The sequence below is a fragment of the Glycine max genome, chromosome 18, assembly GCF_000004515.6.
Source record: "Glycine max cultivar Williams 82 chromosome 18, Glycine_max_v4.0, whole genome shotgun sequence".
NCBI classification, from domain to species: Eukaryota; Viridiplantae; Streptophyta; class Magnoliopsida; order Fabales; family Fabaceae; genus Glycine; species Glycine max.
Genome location: NC_038254.2, coordinates 8,841,588 through 8,857,765, shown reverse-complemented (window position 1 = coordinate 8,857,765; position 16,178 = coordinate 8,841,588). Strand labels below are relative to the sequence as shown.

The following is a 16,178-nucleotide window of genomic DNA, read 5'->3' as shown; positions in this document are numbered from 1 at the left end:
TTTGAAAACTGAAAACAAAGTAAAAACAAAATGAAGGTTTTAACTCATAAATTCATTTATTAGCCTATTTACAAGGTTTTATTTGGTGTATAATGGTAACAACGAATTTTAATATAAATATATTCCTGCCTAAACTTTCTACTACCAAACTGACCCTGGCAAATTAACATATTTACCATGTTTATTGCAAAAGGAAATTCTTAATTCTTTAAGATAATTAAAAGCCTGATTTTTAATTAAAAAAACTAGTCTATTCCTTAAAAAATGATTTAATATTATATAAATAATTTAAATTTAAGTCTTAAGTTTAGAACATAGATCGATCAAACCTTTTCAACCTAGGTAAAACTTTGTCTTATCTAAATCATCAGACACGAATTAAAACCTTTATATATATATAATTTTTAAGGAAAAGAAGTGTTAACTTCTATAGAGGGACACGGGCTAAAACCAAAAGGTTCTTATAGATATAAACCCACCAATAGATATTATTTACAGAACATTAAATGCATTTTATTACTCATTTTTAATATATTGAAATCAACATATTAAATATATAATTTATATATTTTTATATAATCAATATCTTTTTTTGTCACTCCTTTCATTCTAAAATTTAATTGTTTTAACTTTTATTTTTTTATTTAAAAACCTGCTTTGACTGTTATAGAAACTGAAGATAAAATTAAGCATTTTTTAAGATATACCCTTAAATATAAATTAATTATATTTAATTTCTCTAGGTAGCTACTAATGGAGTCTTTATTCTTAATAGTATATTTGCATTGTAAATAAATACCACCTTTATTAAAGGAATACCTACACTGATGAATTATGCTGGTCCCAAATATATACCGCTAGCCCATCAAAGAGTGTGCTTATGCTGCAAAGTGTCGATTCTCATTTGACTTTAAAGCTAGAATTGAGTTTAAAACATCAGTAATAAAGAAAACAATAATTAAGAGTGTTTTAGTCTACATTTTTTTTATGCGTAGAGTGTTTTAGTCTAAATTTATCTTAGTTTATAATTTCTTATGAGCCAAAAGCCCAAAACCTTAAACAATCAAAGTTTTTAGAATATCAGAGGGAGTAATTATAGATCTAAAAATAAGAGGGAGTAATTAGTAACCTAGTATTAAGCGTTTATTATAAAACTAAACACGTACATGTTGTAAGCCGAGTAAAGAAATTAATGAGAGTATCACTTATTTATTAGCATTGTTTTTTTTCCTTTTTTAAAATATTATAAAACTAATTAATGAGGATATGTCTAAAAATAAGAGGGAGTAATTAGTAACCTAGTATTAAGCGTTTATTATAAAACTAAACACGTACATGTTGTAAGCCGAGTAAAGAAATTAATGAGAGTATCACTTATTTATTAGCATTGTTTTTTTCCTTTTTTAAAATATTATAAAACTAATTAATGAGGATATGTACTAGTATTTGTTCTAGACTTGACTAGTCTAGTCTAGCTTGTCTTAATAGATCACCAAATCGTCAGAGGCCACTAACATATGGGAATTAATAGCTCAAAACCTCTCCCAATCCTTTCCCTTAATAAGGATACTTCCTTTAATAGCAGATAGCCAGATAATAAATAGATAATCATCTTATATCTTATTAACATAAGTAGAAAAGGTTCATAAAAAGGACCTAACAATACATGTATGATGATGAATGCTAGGTTCGACTTCAATCTTAGTCACCTCATAACTCTTACTCTCACTAACATGAATGTAAGAATTGCAAGTAATTAACCCTCTGCTGTCACATACAATTTGAAGACTTGCCTGGAGAACATTAAGTCTCTGTAATCCAACCTGCAGGTTCATGAGAACTGAGAAGCATGTGATTCTTAATTAATCTTAGGCTGAAAAAGAATAATATTCGAAGGGGTGGATTCGTTTTTCCCTAAAGTTGGCCAAATACATTTCAACTTAATGAGCTACTTTTACAATTTTTCTCCATAAAAAAAGTTACATTTGTTTATTTATTTTCTAGGGGGTGGATTTATTATATTTGTCGGCCTTGTAATATATTCTATAAAACAATATATATGACAGTCAAAGTGATTCGTTTAAAGGCCAAAATGATGATTAAAATGAGCTAGGTTACATCAAAATTAAATGATTGATATGTCTATATTTAGTGTTTGACGACCATGTCTCAAATATAATTATTTTTGGAAAAATATACTGGGAAATAAAAAAAAAACTTACACAATTTTTGGACAGCAAACCAACTATTTGCATTATATTCAGTCATATTTCTTTAAAAATGATTTTTTGTTTATCATACAGAATAAAGGTTTTACTAATGGTTTAATTTAGCAAATAAACTATTATTAATTATTATTATTATTATTAACAAAAATTAAATATAATTTTTTAGATGTTTTAGTGTTATTTATACTGTATAAATCATGTCACATACCAATATAAAATTTGTCTATTTTTAACCTAAATACTAATTATTTATTGATTAATTATCTTTCAATTAATTCAAATTTTAACAATTTATAAATGTCATTTCTATAATAAATAATATTTTGACTTAAATCAATTTAAATTTTAATTAAAATAAGTATACACAAAATATATACCATAATTGAACTATAAAATTTATTAAAACAAATTTAATAAGTTAGGAAAAATAGAAAGACTATTTTTAGAACCAAGCCTTTACTTTAAAATCTAATCATTATAAGATATATCATGACTTCTTTTTTCTATCACTATAATAATTATTATCATCATTATTGTTGTTGTTACATGTATCACTATCATTAGTGTGGTATTAGTATCCTTGTCTCTATCATAATTAACATTATTATAATTACTCTTATTATTAATTACTGTTATGATTATCTCTATCATTGTTGTTGTTGTCATATTACCAATGTTATTATGACTACAACTACTTCCACTACAATCATTCTCAACTACTACCAACTACTATCATTAATTACTATTTATTGCTACTCCTATAGAGAATAATATTGATGCCAACAAAAATGATAAGTCACACATGACACAAAATATATCTTTTATATATATATATATATATTCAAGTGGAATTTTTTTCTTTTGGGAACTACTAATATATAAATAGGCCGGATCATAGGAATGAATGCAAACCAAATTTAGACGAGAAATCTTTTATTGTAATGTCTAGTGATTTTGTACAAACGTGACTGTGAGATAAAACTTGTTAACCTATTGTGTATGTGTCTATGCATTATTTATTGGCGGATCCAAGATCTTAAGTATGTTAGTGACTGTAAATTATAAAAAAAAATTAATGAATTTAATTATATAAATATAAATAAAATAAAATATAAAAATATAAGATTTTATTTATAAATTTTAATAAAAAAAGAAAATGCAAGTACACACCCCTTATACCTATGTACGTGGGCGGCCACTGGCATTATGTACTATGGTTGCCTAGGCCTGTACGTTGATCGCTAGCAAAACAATTGTGAATTCTGTACGGATTCATTAACGTAGAAGTTGGACCGGAAGAGAGACACAGACAAATGAAATTGAAGGAACTGTTCGATATATACTCCTAGCTATTCATGCATTCTTTATTTTTACTCCTTAAAGCGTGTTTTCTTCTTCTTGGTTAAGAATCTTTATTAGCAGAAAAGTTCACCCTCTAAATTTCATGCGCATCTCCTCTTCCCAATATCATTGAATTTAAGACACACCGTGCTAGCCTATCATGTGCATCATATTTAACTCATTGTTCCTATGTGAATTAACAATTTTATCTTGTACATCTAACCATGTGGATGCTTAGCTAAAATTATGACCAGCTCTTATTCTTTAGATTCAATTGCTCTGAAAATCCGGGAAGTGGGACTTGGAGATTATTATATATAATTTTTATGTTAGCAAATCAGCATGGCAAAAAGTCTTGATTGCCACATAGAGAAATCAATGGCACAATTAAATCTATATTTGTAGATATAATAATAGGCAAAGGATATAACCTAATAAATGTCCTTTTGTGAAAATTATAAAAAACAAAACAAAACATATTTGACAGTTTTATTTGTCGTGACAAATACCCATCCTATAGTTTATTTTGCCTGGAAAGTTTGGAACCAATAAGTGCTATGCTTGAATTATTTTGGAAGCACTGTTCCTTTAAAGAGTTACATACCAATATATTTTAAATTAGTTGTTCCTTTAATATTTTGCATGAGCATATGGGGTTTGCTTAAATTTCAAGGGGCCATATAAAAAGATAATGCCTAGCTAGATAGAGAACAAGAAAAGCCACAGCCTACGACTATGGAAATCGCCTTATTACTACGTTTTGTTTCCCACTGTTTTATAATGTCTTAACTTTGCATCACTATAGCTGCCTAATTAGCCTATATATATGTCCCCAAAAGAAAAGGTAAAAGAGAGACAACAAAATCATAAAATCCTATTGTTACTAGTACAAATGATCGAGTAATGCAAGCATTGGAAGATGGCTTTTTAGCCTCTAAAGTTCCCTAGGTCTTCATTTCTGTGTAACATATGCTCTCTAATTTATCATTCATGGAAAAGCCACAAGATTAATTTTGTTCATAATTTGATATATACCAAAACTTAATATTTTATATATTGAATAAATGATTCATGCATTGATAGTATAATTTTTTTTTACACTACCATCTAATTACACCATCATTTAATGTAAGTTTCTTAATTTTTTTAATAACTAACTTATAAGTTGTATCAAAAATAATTTCTAATCGATTATTTGACATTGTAATTTTTTTTTACATCAACAAACATGTCTATTAAACTCTCTTATATATAAACTGAACATATTTTGGTTTTAATAAACACGTAATTATCTGTCAAATAAGAAACAAAAAGAGAAGAAAGGAGAGTGTATCAAGCAGATATAATAATAAACTTTGAAGTTATTATAATTTCAATAGTTAATATATGTGTATTTTATATTCTAAAGTATAATTTTTCACTTTAGAGGAAGCAAAAATTCGTTAATGAACAAAATTTCAAGATTATGATGACAAAAAAATATCTCACAATATTCCAATCCTAAATAATAGTACTTAAAATTACTTTTTTGGCTTGATTCACACATTAATACAAGTGAAGAAACATGTGGAATTTAATCCAGTACCATAGATCCTTCAATTTTACCACCTTCACCAATATGGGCAAACCTAAAGTTATTAACTTTCAGAACGGTTTGTACCTTGAACATAAAATAGGAACTAATTACATCAACGGAATTGTCCTCTATATAAAATTATACAAACATATAACCTGGGAAGTTGATAAGGGGGAAATATATCCATCCTAGTAATGAAGCACACCAGACATGAAGCCAACATAGCAAGCATTTCCATTACAAACTTTTGATCTAAGTTGTAAGGCCCCTCATCCCCGTGTCTCCAATAGCGCAAATCTGAACCAACTACTACCATTTATGAACCCTCTTTATAGCTAAAATTAAACTCATAAGTATCCCCTCTTTGGCAGGTTGCCCTTATATTTAGTAACTTACCTGTAGCACACACAAAGCACAATTATTCTAATTCCACCAAAGAATTAATATGAGTTGTGATGACCCACAAATCGAACGATTTAAAATGTCTATTCCAACATGGAAATCCACTCTACCATGATCCATATCATAACAAAATAAAGTTGATACCTATGAGGCAATTGCCTTAAAGTTTACATGGCTAGAAGAGGAAATATAGAATATTATAATGTAGTAGCTATAGATTAAAGGGAAAATTAATTATAAGGGTAGTTAGGTAGTTGCTTATAAAGATGAGAAAGGAGAAGAAGAAAATGGTCCGGCACAGATTCACGTGAGCCGCCGATTATCACGGTGGTTTGGACTTGAAAGGAGCTCAAAAGGTGGAGGGGGCCAATGGATAGACTTAAAATTAGAGGTCAAGATTCCAAAGATTTTTTTGTATATATATTTTAGTGCGGAATTTCAGAGGGAGAACCATAGTGGGTTTGGGTTAGAACACTTGCACCATACTTTTATGAATTATATATGTTGCCTTTTCATTCGTGGCTTGGAAGAAGACCATGCAAAAGGACATGGAGATAAAAATGATATCATGGTTTCGGTGTTTTCAAACTAGCTAGGACCATATATGGAATTGACTTATGCTCTAAAACCAAATAGTTTAGATGAATTATATCATATCAAACATGAAGTTTGTCGCAACCGTACGTTCTAACTAAGAGAGTTACGGTAAAGAAATAAAAAAAAATTAAAGAAGCTTTGTCTATGTTATTGACACGATTTAGGTAATTTGATTCAGGAGTACATATATGTAAGTTGTTGTAAATTTTTTGATAATGGTATATATATATATATATATATATGAATAAAAGAATAAATTAAATTATATTGGTGTAATTTTGATAATTATTATATCATTTTATAACTTTTAATTGAATAATATTTTCTTAAAATTCATTATTGAATTGAAAGTTTGTTTACATAAATCACATGCAAAATTTTATATTAATCTCAAATCATTTGTTACCTCGTTCATATAAATTAAAATCGATGTAATATAAATATTTTAAAATATACTAAAATATAGATTATTTAATTACATTCTTATTATTATTTACTTTGACAAAATTTAACACAAACGATTTTAATAACATGTAGATATAATTCAACGGTTAGATCAATAAAAATCACATTCTATAATTGGGACAAATTCTTCCTATTAACTCCTAATATGTCTTCCAATAAGATTATTTAAATAAGTTTTTCCATAAATATTTATAAAAAAATTAAAAGAAAAAAGAAAATGAAATAAATTTATCTCTTAAACTAAAATTAGTTTATATATAAGTTAAAATCATTTAGCTTTTCCAAAAAGTTGATTATAACTTATGCATACGCCAATTTTAATTTATAGGAGAAATTTATCTCATTTTAACAGAAATTAAATTGATGAGATCATCTTATGTATATCCTAAGCATAACTTCTCATGATTTAAATTCTCTAATATAAAGGGTGAAGTGATGCAAAACCCAAGGTTCCTTCACCTTTTTGCCTCACCTTAGAGATTATAGGTAGATAGATGTAGTGTTTACTGATATTTGTTCCTTTCTTTAAGAACTTTGTCCCTAAAATGAAGTATTAGGGTTACTACAATAGCAAATAATATGCCACATTTTCTATTTACTAATGGAGTTAGTAGATGACTAATGGCTGACATTAATTTGACCGATGGAATTCAATTTTAGGGATCTATTTATCATTTTTCTAATTTATCCCAGAATTTGAAAGACCAAAATGAGAGTAATCAAAAAGCTTTTAGGATTATATAGGCCTAGCGTATCTTAATGTGTAGTACTAAACTAAAGGAAATTACTTTATGCACTCTTTTTTTCTTCCTGCACCCCAAAGACCCAAACAGACAAAAAAACCTCACCAAGCACCCCTACCTCTCCTATGAAAATCCAAGCCGTAAAACCTCCATAACCACCATGGCCCACCTCCACCCAACCATCCAACATCACCACCACAAAATGATTTGAGAACTATGCTTCATTTGTGATTTTCATGGCTACAGTTAGAGTGTTGCGAGCTTTGGAGAGATGCCATGTGGGAGCGGACCTCATGTCTAGAATAACAGAAAAGGATTGTGTGGATCATAGGATTGAAGGTTTAGTTAGAGATTTGGTTTTGAGGCTTGTCACCCAATTCTGGAATATCTATTCCAAAATATGATTTTCATATTCTGGAATAGGTATTCCATAAGTGTATCAGTAATCCAAAAACCTATTAAAGATTTTTGATTTACCTATACACTTTCAGAATACCTGTTCCAGAATATAAGAAGGATAACATGGGAATTTTAAAACATTATGGGTGCAAGAAGATAAAAATGGGGTGCAGGAAGCAATTGTTTTTGTTTTTATGGGCCAGGTCTAGTGGGGTGAACCATAAAAATGGCCTCCAAAGTTAATAGGAATTAAATTCGTTTGTGTTTTACATAATTAATCTTGAAATTTATGAGAAGGTACGTATTATATATAAGCTTTTCATCAATGACATTACATCAATATGGCTTCCATTAAGCCTCTCTCTCTCTCTCTCTCTCTCTCTCTCTCTCTCTCTCTCTCTATATATATATATATATATATATATATATATATATATATAAAGAATTGGACATGGGAAACAAAAGTTATCACAACCAACATGCATTCATCAAAATTCAAGATTAATGTTGCTGCAGCACATCAATGCTGGTTTTTGCGTTGTCAACAAATCAGTTTGCCTTTGTTGGCTTATGACCTGAAGTAATATATCTTGTACCAGTTGGAAACTTTCGTGGTCAATTTCATTTTATTTTTAAAAGATAAAGAACACTATTGCTTTAAAATAAGTTTTAAAAATCTTGTAATGTAAAAGATGAAGTCAAACAAGCTATGAGTGTTTATACATACAATGACACAAAAATAATGGTATAGATTTTTAACAAGTAATCTTCATGGCAGGATGTATGTGTATACTAGGCTAAATCCAAAAGGTATACTAATTGTGAAATGTACACGAGTAACTTACAAATGGGTTTCTATATATATTCTTCATTTACAACCTTCTTACCACAATAATACAGCAGGCAAATTTTTTAATGTAGCTTTATTTTATGAAACATAAGCTAACTGTTGACCTAGATAGTAATCTTCTAAGAAGGAAACATCACTACACACCATAATCCATGGATGATTGTACAAGATAATTGCATTCTGAAAGCCATAACCATCAATAATTGGTAATGGGAATCCTCTCTTTAATTTGAAGTTCAGGTATGGAAGGACAACAGTTTTGAGGACACTTGACATTAGTGACTGCAAATATTAACAAAAGTTGAAGAGTAAGATTAATTTGTAGTCAGCAGGATAGACAATGATAAGAAAGTAGAAATTAGAATTCTTTATGTGAATTTAGGAGATGATGTTACAGATGTGCTATACTACTTGCAGAATTGTAAATGAATCCAAAAAGTGAAACATGAAGGATAAGAGCAAAATATGTGAAATGGTCCCCTAAGAGCCAATGTCTCGGCGGCTAACACTCTATGATATTTTATTCAGCCTTTCTAGTCAGCACCTCTATAGTTAACTTTGATACCAATTTACGTCCCTTAAAAGTTAGTTGTTAAGGGGAGAAAACTAAGCCACTTAAGTACTCCACCGAGCATCTCATACTACACGATGGGAGATTTATGCACCCCAAGGGCCCTGTCAATGTCACTTCCAACACAAGAGGATAAAATGAATGTCTATCTCCCCCTTCTCTTCCGCTCAATCTAATTACTGATCTGTTATAACTTGTAACAGAAATGCTGGTGATTTGAAATGATATAATGGAAATACAAATGTAAAACAGAAATACTAATGGATTGAATTGCTATCCTATCCTAGAATGTTCCTCAAACTAGGTGGAAATCATTTGATCATGCGGTTTGGTTTCATCCAAGTTTTAATTAAAAAAAAATGCATACATTGTTGCAAGGTGAAAATATGAATACTAGTCTGATTTACCTGGATCAGACGCACGTGCAGTTTCCCTATTTTGCTCCACTTCAAGTATGCAGAAAATGTTTGTAATCTGAGCCAACCAGCAATATTGTTTCCTTCAATTTCCACAGCACATGAAGCACTAATTTCCTGTAGCATAAGCAGAATAATGCAACCGGTTAGTTAGATATGATAAATGGATATTGATCATGATGAGACAGAAAAAATAATTAGCAACTTTGAAACTTTAGTAAAATGATCAAATTATCGATTTGTTTTGTATATGGGAATATGAAAACAAAAGAGTGAAAAGTTTGAATGCTGCGTAGCTTAATCTGAATGTTGAAAAGAAGTACATTATGATGTTTAGCTCCTTGAATGATTGTTAGCTTTAGGAATTTTTAACTATTCACTTAAGCACATTAACTTCCTTTCTGAACTTAATTTAGCATACCACTGAGATGCATGCAACAGGTATGACTTCACCGTCTTCCAGAACATCAATCGTTATATCTACAAAAATAGTTGCACCAATGTCTTGGTAGGTCACTTGTATAACTGGTGGAGAAGATATAGAGATATTAAGTTGCATGTCATCATTTGGATATCGCTTGTATAATTGGGGAACTATGAATCTCCATTCAGCAGTGTTCAAAATGTCCTGATCAGGCAGTTCATCAATAATCAATTGCATTTTACCTGCCTGAGAACGAGAACAATATAAACTGTTAAACTATATTTTAATCTACAATAATGTAAAATCAGAGATTTAGCTAATCCTGTTGACATAAAATGCCTGAAGTATGAACAGTTAATAGAAGGCATTCAATCAGTCTATAAAATAGAATTAGCACTATTATAGCATTTAAAAACAAATGAATAAAAGACTCAATTCGAAGTTACTGTGACATATTCTAGCAATCTAAGGTCTATTTGAGCTCAAAAAATGATCCTTCTGTCCCAAATTCACTGAGAGTACAACAACGTCAGAGCTCCCAACCTTCATTTTATTGTAGAAAGACAATGCTTTGGTCCAGCCAAGACTGTCCATCTCTTGGTTTCATATAATTATTAAATTGTTTCTTCTGCAATGTTTTTGATGATGTCAGAACGTAAAGAGAAACAAATTTACCAACAGCAATCCTAGCTTAGATCCTATGCAACAGGTTATAACAAGCTACTATACATCACAGATAGATTGGACTAAGGCATGCAAAGTAAGAAATAAAAATTTCAGAAACTTACATTGTAGTAAACTAGGGAAGCAGATTTGAACACATTTTCATGTATTGAAACCTTTATCATCTTTTGTAAACCACCACAGGCAGCAGAAATCTTCATTCCTTTCTGGTAGTAACGTTGAGGTACTAAAACTTCATTTTTCCCTGTGAATAAACCATTAATTGCAATAGCAATAGAGGAGTTACTCAACACAGGATTGCCAACAAAAGAAACATTTAGTGCAGCAGTTTTGTCTAGTGAGATCTGCTCTGGAAGAGATTTCAAAAAATGATCAAGATTCATTATCCCTTCTTTTATTTTCTCTGAAATACCCTCTTCAACTGCAGATGTTATATCCCCTTCAAAAACATCTACCAGCCTGAAACAAACATAAAGAAGCCAATGGCAAAATATCTTCATTAAAGTTATATAGGACAATAATGTTAGCCAAGTTCGTAATATCATAAAATGAAAATGATTGTGCTATCAATTAACAGATGTTTGAAAAGAAAAACCACTTTAATATTATTACCCATCAAGAGTCCTTACACTAAAAATAAAAACAAAATAAAAAATTAACGTATGAATTTCTTAACTTTCAGTTAAGAACCATTATATTAGTGTCTTCGTGAAATCAAGGACAGACCTATCTCCATAAGAAGTCTAGCTACTTCACCAAGAAAAGAAGCAATAAAGTGGAAGCGATGCACTTATTCTTTAATCCAAGTTCACCACATTCAAGAGGTGACAAGACAACCTTTGCTCTTGGCAAACTGATCCTAAAAGATTGGAAACAAGAATTCTGGAATCTCCTGGTAAACACTGATTCGTGCTTTTTCCTTTTCCCTTCTAATGGAATGGAGTATGATGAAAGTTTATATATTCTAACCTCATGTTAAGAGTCACACTTTATCAGGAAAACTATGAAAGTAAATCAGGAACCACATAGGGATTACTATATTACAATCATAAATATAACCAAAACATTTAGCCATAAACAGTAAGCTAGGGATCATCTTCGTTAGTTGTCTTATATAATCTCCCTGCTGAATCTTGACACCAAAATAAAACAGTTCTATGTTCCCCCAAAATTATGTTCCTAGTCATGTTAATTTGGAACTTAAAGGCATAGCACGGATAAAGAGTTCAGGAATGTGAGAAGAAGAAAGGCCAAAGAAGAAATGCAATCCAACTAACTTTGCCAATATATACATCTTCAGTAGTAAGCAAACTGCAAAAGGCTACTATTTCTCTTTTTAGAATAAGTTGACATATTCTACAAACTGTAGCTCTGCATTCTCATGAAAAAAAAATGTAGCAGAGTTAATGGAAGAAGCTATTCTTTTTTTTATAAGCATAGCAGCTATTTTCTGCTGTGTGTTTCAAGTCACACTTGACTAAAGAATAAAGCAGTAGAAAATAGAATTGAAATATAGCTTTGTTATAGTAGTTGTTTACCAAATGCTCGCCATGGGAACGTAAAAACTCCAATAAGCAAAGAATAATTATCAAAAAAGGAAAATATGAATAGTACCCATTTTTCAGAAACATCGATTAAGAAGATTGCTTACAATTGGTAAAGCCAAGATGCACCACCGTCCAACTTTATAGATAAGTCTCCCACATAACATCCATAATCTAAGAGAGCCAATTTAAGAGTTCCTTCTTGGTTCCTTATATTTACTGTGAGTCCCACTTGCATACCTGTAACCTTCCAAACCATAGTACAACACAACTAAGTGAGAGATATTATTTATTGAACAGCAAGTGTTTGTGTGAGTCTAGACACTAAAAGTCTGTTATTTTCACAGGTTTTTGCCTATCAGATACTGAAATCGAAATACACTTGTTTAGTTGTTCATCTATATAGAACATCTTTTTTCTGTGTTTACAGTGGGGGGGAAAAAACTAAAGTTATTATTCAATTAGATAATGTTAAATAAGTTTATTTTGATAAGCTTCAACGTGAAGCTTCTTTAAGGTGAGTTAACAAGGTCATAAGCTACTTTATAAACTTGCCAAAAACTTAGAGACTGTTTGGTTTGAGAAAATGTTATCTATTAGCCTATACAAACTTCTTAAAAACGGAAACAAAATGAAAATAAGGTCATTTTTGCATTTTAAAATGAAACCAAACCACCCGTGAAGCTTTTCCGAATGACTTATGACCTGGAGTATCATATTAGAAAAAGGATCTATTACAATTACTTGTTTATGATTTCCATTTTAGTTACAACCTTTATCGAAATATCAAGAAATAATTATAGATATTCTTTGTTCTTCCTTTTGCGATCTTATAATCAACTCAACTTACAAGAACAAGATATTGAAAGTTTGAAATAGAAATTCTGCAGTGCACAGCAATCAAAAAACTTTTTAACCAGTCCCATGATCTTTACTGCTATGATTTAATTCCAATTGCAAGACGATGCAAATGCAAAATTCCATTCCAACATTCTTCTATATAGATTCTCTAGGACAAACAGGCTAACCAATTATGACAGCATAATCAACTTAAGGAAAATATTTGTTATTTGTTTTACGAAGTCAAATCTTCCGAAATTTGAATTCAATCGTGTAAACTACAATTCAACAAAACTCTACAACTGCAGCTACAGAAAAAAGACCAAAGGGGATAGTATAAAGTGTAATCATGAGAGTGAAATTCTAATTTCGTACCTTCACTGAAGCATTCCCACTATCTGAAATTCCAAATGGGATTAACCAAGAGCTGACAGTGTACCTCCACCTCATACTCATATTAGCAATGGCACCTGAAATCACTAGAACAATGCCACTCTCCCCAGTCTTAACAGATGAAGAATTGACTTCAACATCCTTGATTGTGATGTCAGAAAGAACCACTTTAGCATTTCCAACCAAAGGGACTTGGGCAGAATTCTCAATCTCTGGCAGCTGAAGCATAACAATGGAGGCAATACCTTTCTCTATCAACAACTCCTTGGCATATTCAAGACCCTTGTCAGATATGACCCCAGAGATAAAACCCTCTTCAAGGGGTTGCGCATAACAACAAGTTGAAACCAGAAGAAGGGGTAGTAGAGACAAAACAATTGAGGGTGCCATGAATTTTTAGATAGGATCTTATGAGAGGGACAGAGTTAGCAATAGCAGCAACTTAGCATAAAGATACAAAGAAAATTTGCTAAGGTAAGAGCATGATGGTTATGTGATGTTCATGATGTGAAAGATGAAAAATTTGAGACACCCATGTGACGAAACAAGAGGGTTAAGAAAGGGTTTCTTAATATGGTTGTTTTGTTGAGACTGTTATTGGAGTTTGGTGTCTGAAATCAAGGACTAGTCACTGTGAAAGGAAACGTGTGTAGCAGGAACTGGTAGGTATGTCATATGTGTGTTGTTGAGTTAGAGTTACCATGTTATAGACCAATTATTAGTTATTACTATGTGAGCTCGAGAACCACGCAAGTTGTAGTGTTATGTTTCAGAATATTCTGACACTTGAAAATGCATCATTCACATTCTAAACCAGATTCTCTTATAAGGCTAATTTTATCTTTTTCTTTCACGTTTCATTTTTCAAGAGTCAATAGTTTCTTCGGAAGGTATAAATTCAATAATTTAATTAGAATATATGTTTTGTTTAGTTGTTCATGTTATTTGCTTATTCAGTATACGACTAGTGCCTCAAATTGTGATTTATTGTGCCTTTATTCTCTAGAATTAACGAAATTAAAAAAATGTCTCATAAACTATAATTTTATCACTCATTTTAGTTTAAATTTACATTTAACACGTAATATTTAAGAGATAATGTTAACATATATATTCAAATATTAAAATTATAGCAAGTGATTAAGTTTAAGAATTTAGACAAAACAAGTGTTAGCTTTTAATTTCATTATGTAAATTACAACAAATCCCAATTTCAAGAATTAAATTATTGCTTATTCTTTTCTTAAAGAATTATATATATATCATTTTTAATATTTTGGATAACCCCTAACCTATCGAATTCTGCGTTTTTTCACAAAGCAAATGCTAATTAGTGACTTAAGGGCATTGATTAAGAAATTAAAAAAATTTATTAGGATGCGTAAAATTAAACTCCTTGTAACTTTTTTTATGTTATTCCTATGATTTTTACATTAAGCACTTTCTCATTTTAGTTCCTTAACTAATATCTTAAAGACATTAGTTAGCAAGATTCTTTCTAGAATTATACTAGTTGATTTTATAGGACTATATTGTTAACCTACTCAATCAAGACAGGTCCATCTCATAAGTCTTTTATGGCTAACTTATACCAAGATTGACTTATCAATGTTGACCTTACCATCTTGTCTCAATGACTTCAATCTTGTCATGTGTCTTGCATGACAATAATTGACAGTCACATAGGCCATGCACACTGTACCAACTTAACAACTTTTTCTAACAAAGTCATTACTATTTAAGAATGTCTTGTCTACCATATATGAATCTAATCTCATTTTTACACTTTCTTTCATACTCTCACTAACTTAAGCTCAAAGTCCTTACAAGGGGCCACCATCAGATTTTTCTACATGAATGTTAGTATGGAATTATTTATGCGAATTGTGCTCGGCCCAAAGGAAGACACAATTTGGCCAAATAATAGCATACCTATGATGATAAATATGTGACAATTATTAAGGTTTTTTTTTCATGAGAATAATAGTCGGTCCAAAGAAAGACTATTATTTGTCAGAATTAATTGTCAATATTTGATCATTGCGTTGAGAGTACCAATTACAAATTAATTTCTCTGTCCAAAGACTAGAATTAATGTTGTGCTAGGTATCTTGTGATGGATTTGTTATGGGAAATATTTGCATGTCTTGTTATATATACTTTATATGACTTGCTTGATTATTTGTGAACATGTTATTATTTTTGTTCTCTCTTTAGTTAATATTACCAGTGCTGCAATGTTACTGCCCAAGTGAATTCTATCTCAATGTTGAATGAGACAAATTTTAAAGTCTGGAAGGAAGCTGTAGAAATTGTTCGTGGCTGTATGGATTTGGACTTGGCATTGAGGACGAAACAACCCATTTCCACTCCGGAAACCTCTAATGAGGTAAAAAAAAATTGAGAAGTGGGATCGGTGCAACCAAACGTGCCTTATGATCATGAAGCGCTCTATTCCAAGGGCGTTTCGGAGCTCTATTTCTGAGGGTCAAAGTGCAAAGAAATTCCTTGAGGAAATTAAGCAATACTTTGCCAAAAATGAAAAGGCGGAGACGAGAACCTTTTGGCTAAACTCATCTCCATGAAGTATAAAGGCAAAGGGAACATAAGGGAGTACATTATAGAGATGTCCAATCTCACATCAAAACTCAAGTCACTTAAGTTAGAGCTTGGTGAAGACCTGCTCGTGTACTTGGTTTTGATCT

The 16,178-nt window shown here is 30.7% G+C and overlaps 1 protein-coding gene across 1 annotated transcript; it reads right to left on the bottom strand.

The window, feature by feature from the left end:
- Positions 1–8,549: 8,549 nt before the first annotated feature.
- LOC100815362 (putative BPI/LBP family protein At1g04970) lies at positions 8,550–14,170 on the bottom strand. The gene is made up of 6 exons (XM_003553001.5): positions 13,456–14,170; positions 12,348–12,487; positions 10,801–11,155; positions 10,010–10,258; positions 9,580–9,705; positions 8,550–8,883 (listed from the first exon to the last, which is right to left on the bottom strand). Exons 1-6 carry the CDS (start codon positions 13,861–13,863, stop codon positions 8,680–8,682), a joined length of 1,482 nt encoding a protein of 493 aa, XP_003553049.1. The 5' UTR covers positions 13,864–14,170; the 3' UTR covers positions 8,550–8,679.
- Between the last annotated feature and the right edge of the window lie 2,008 nt (positions 14,171–16,178).

Bases quoted from the DNA above. Each gene is read 5' to 3' on its own strand.
- LOC100815362 (XM_003553001.5), bottom strand. From the start codon at position 13,863: ATGGCACCCTCAATTGTTTTGTCTCTACTACCCCTTCTTCTGGTTTCA. The intron at 12,488-13,455 runs GTACGAAATTAG...ATGGTTTGGAAG, and splicing joins GTGGGAATGCTTCAGTGAAG to GTTACAGGTATGCAAGTGGG. The intron at 11,156-12,347 runs GTAAGCAATCTT...TGTTTGTTTCAG, and splicing joins GCATCTTGGCTTTACCAATT to GCTGGTAGATGTTTTTGAAG.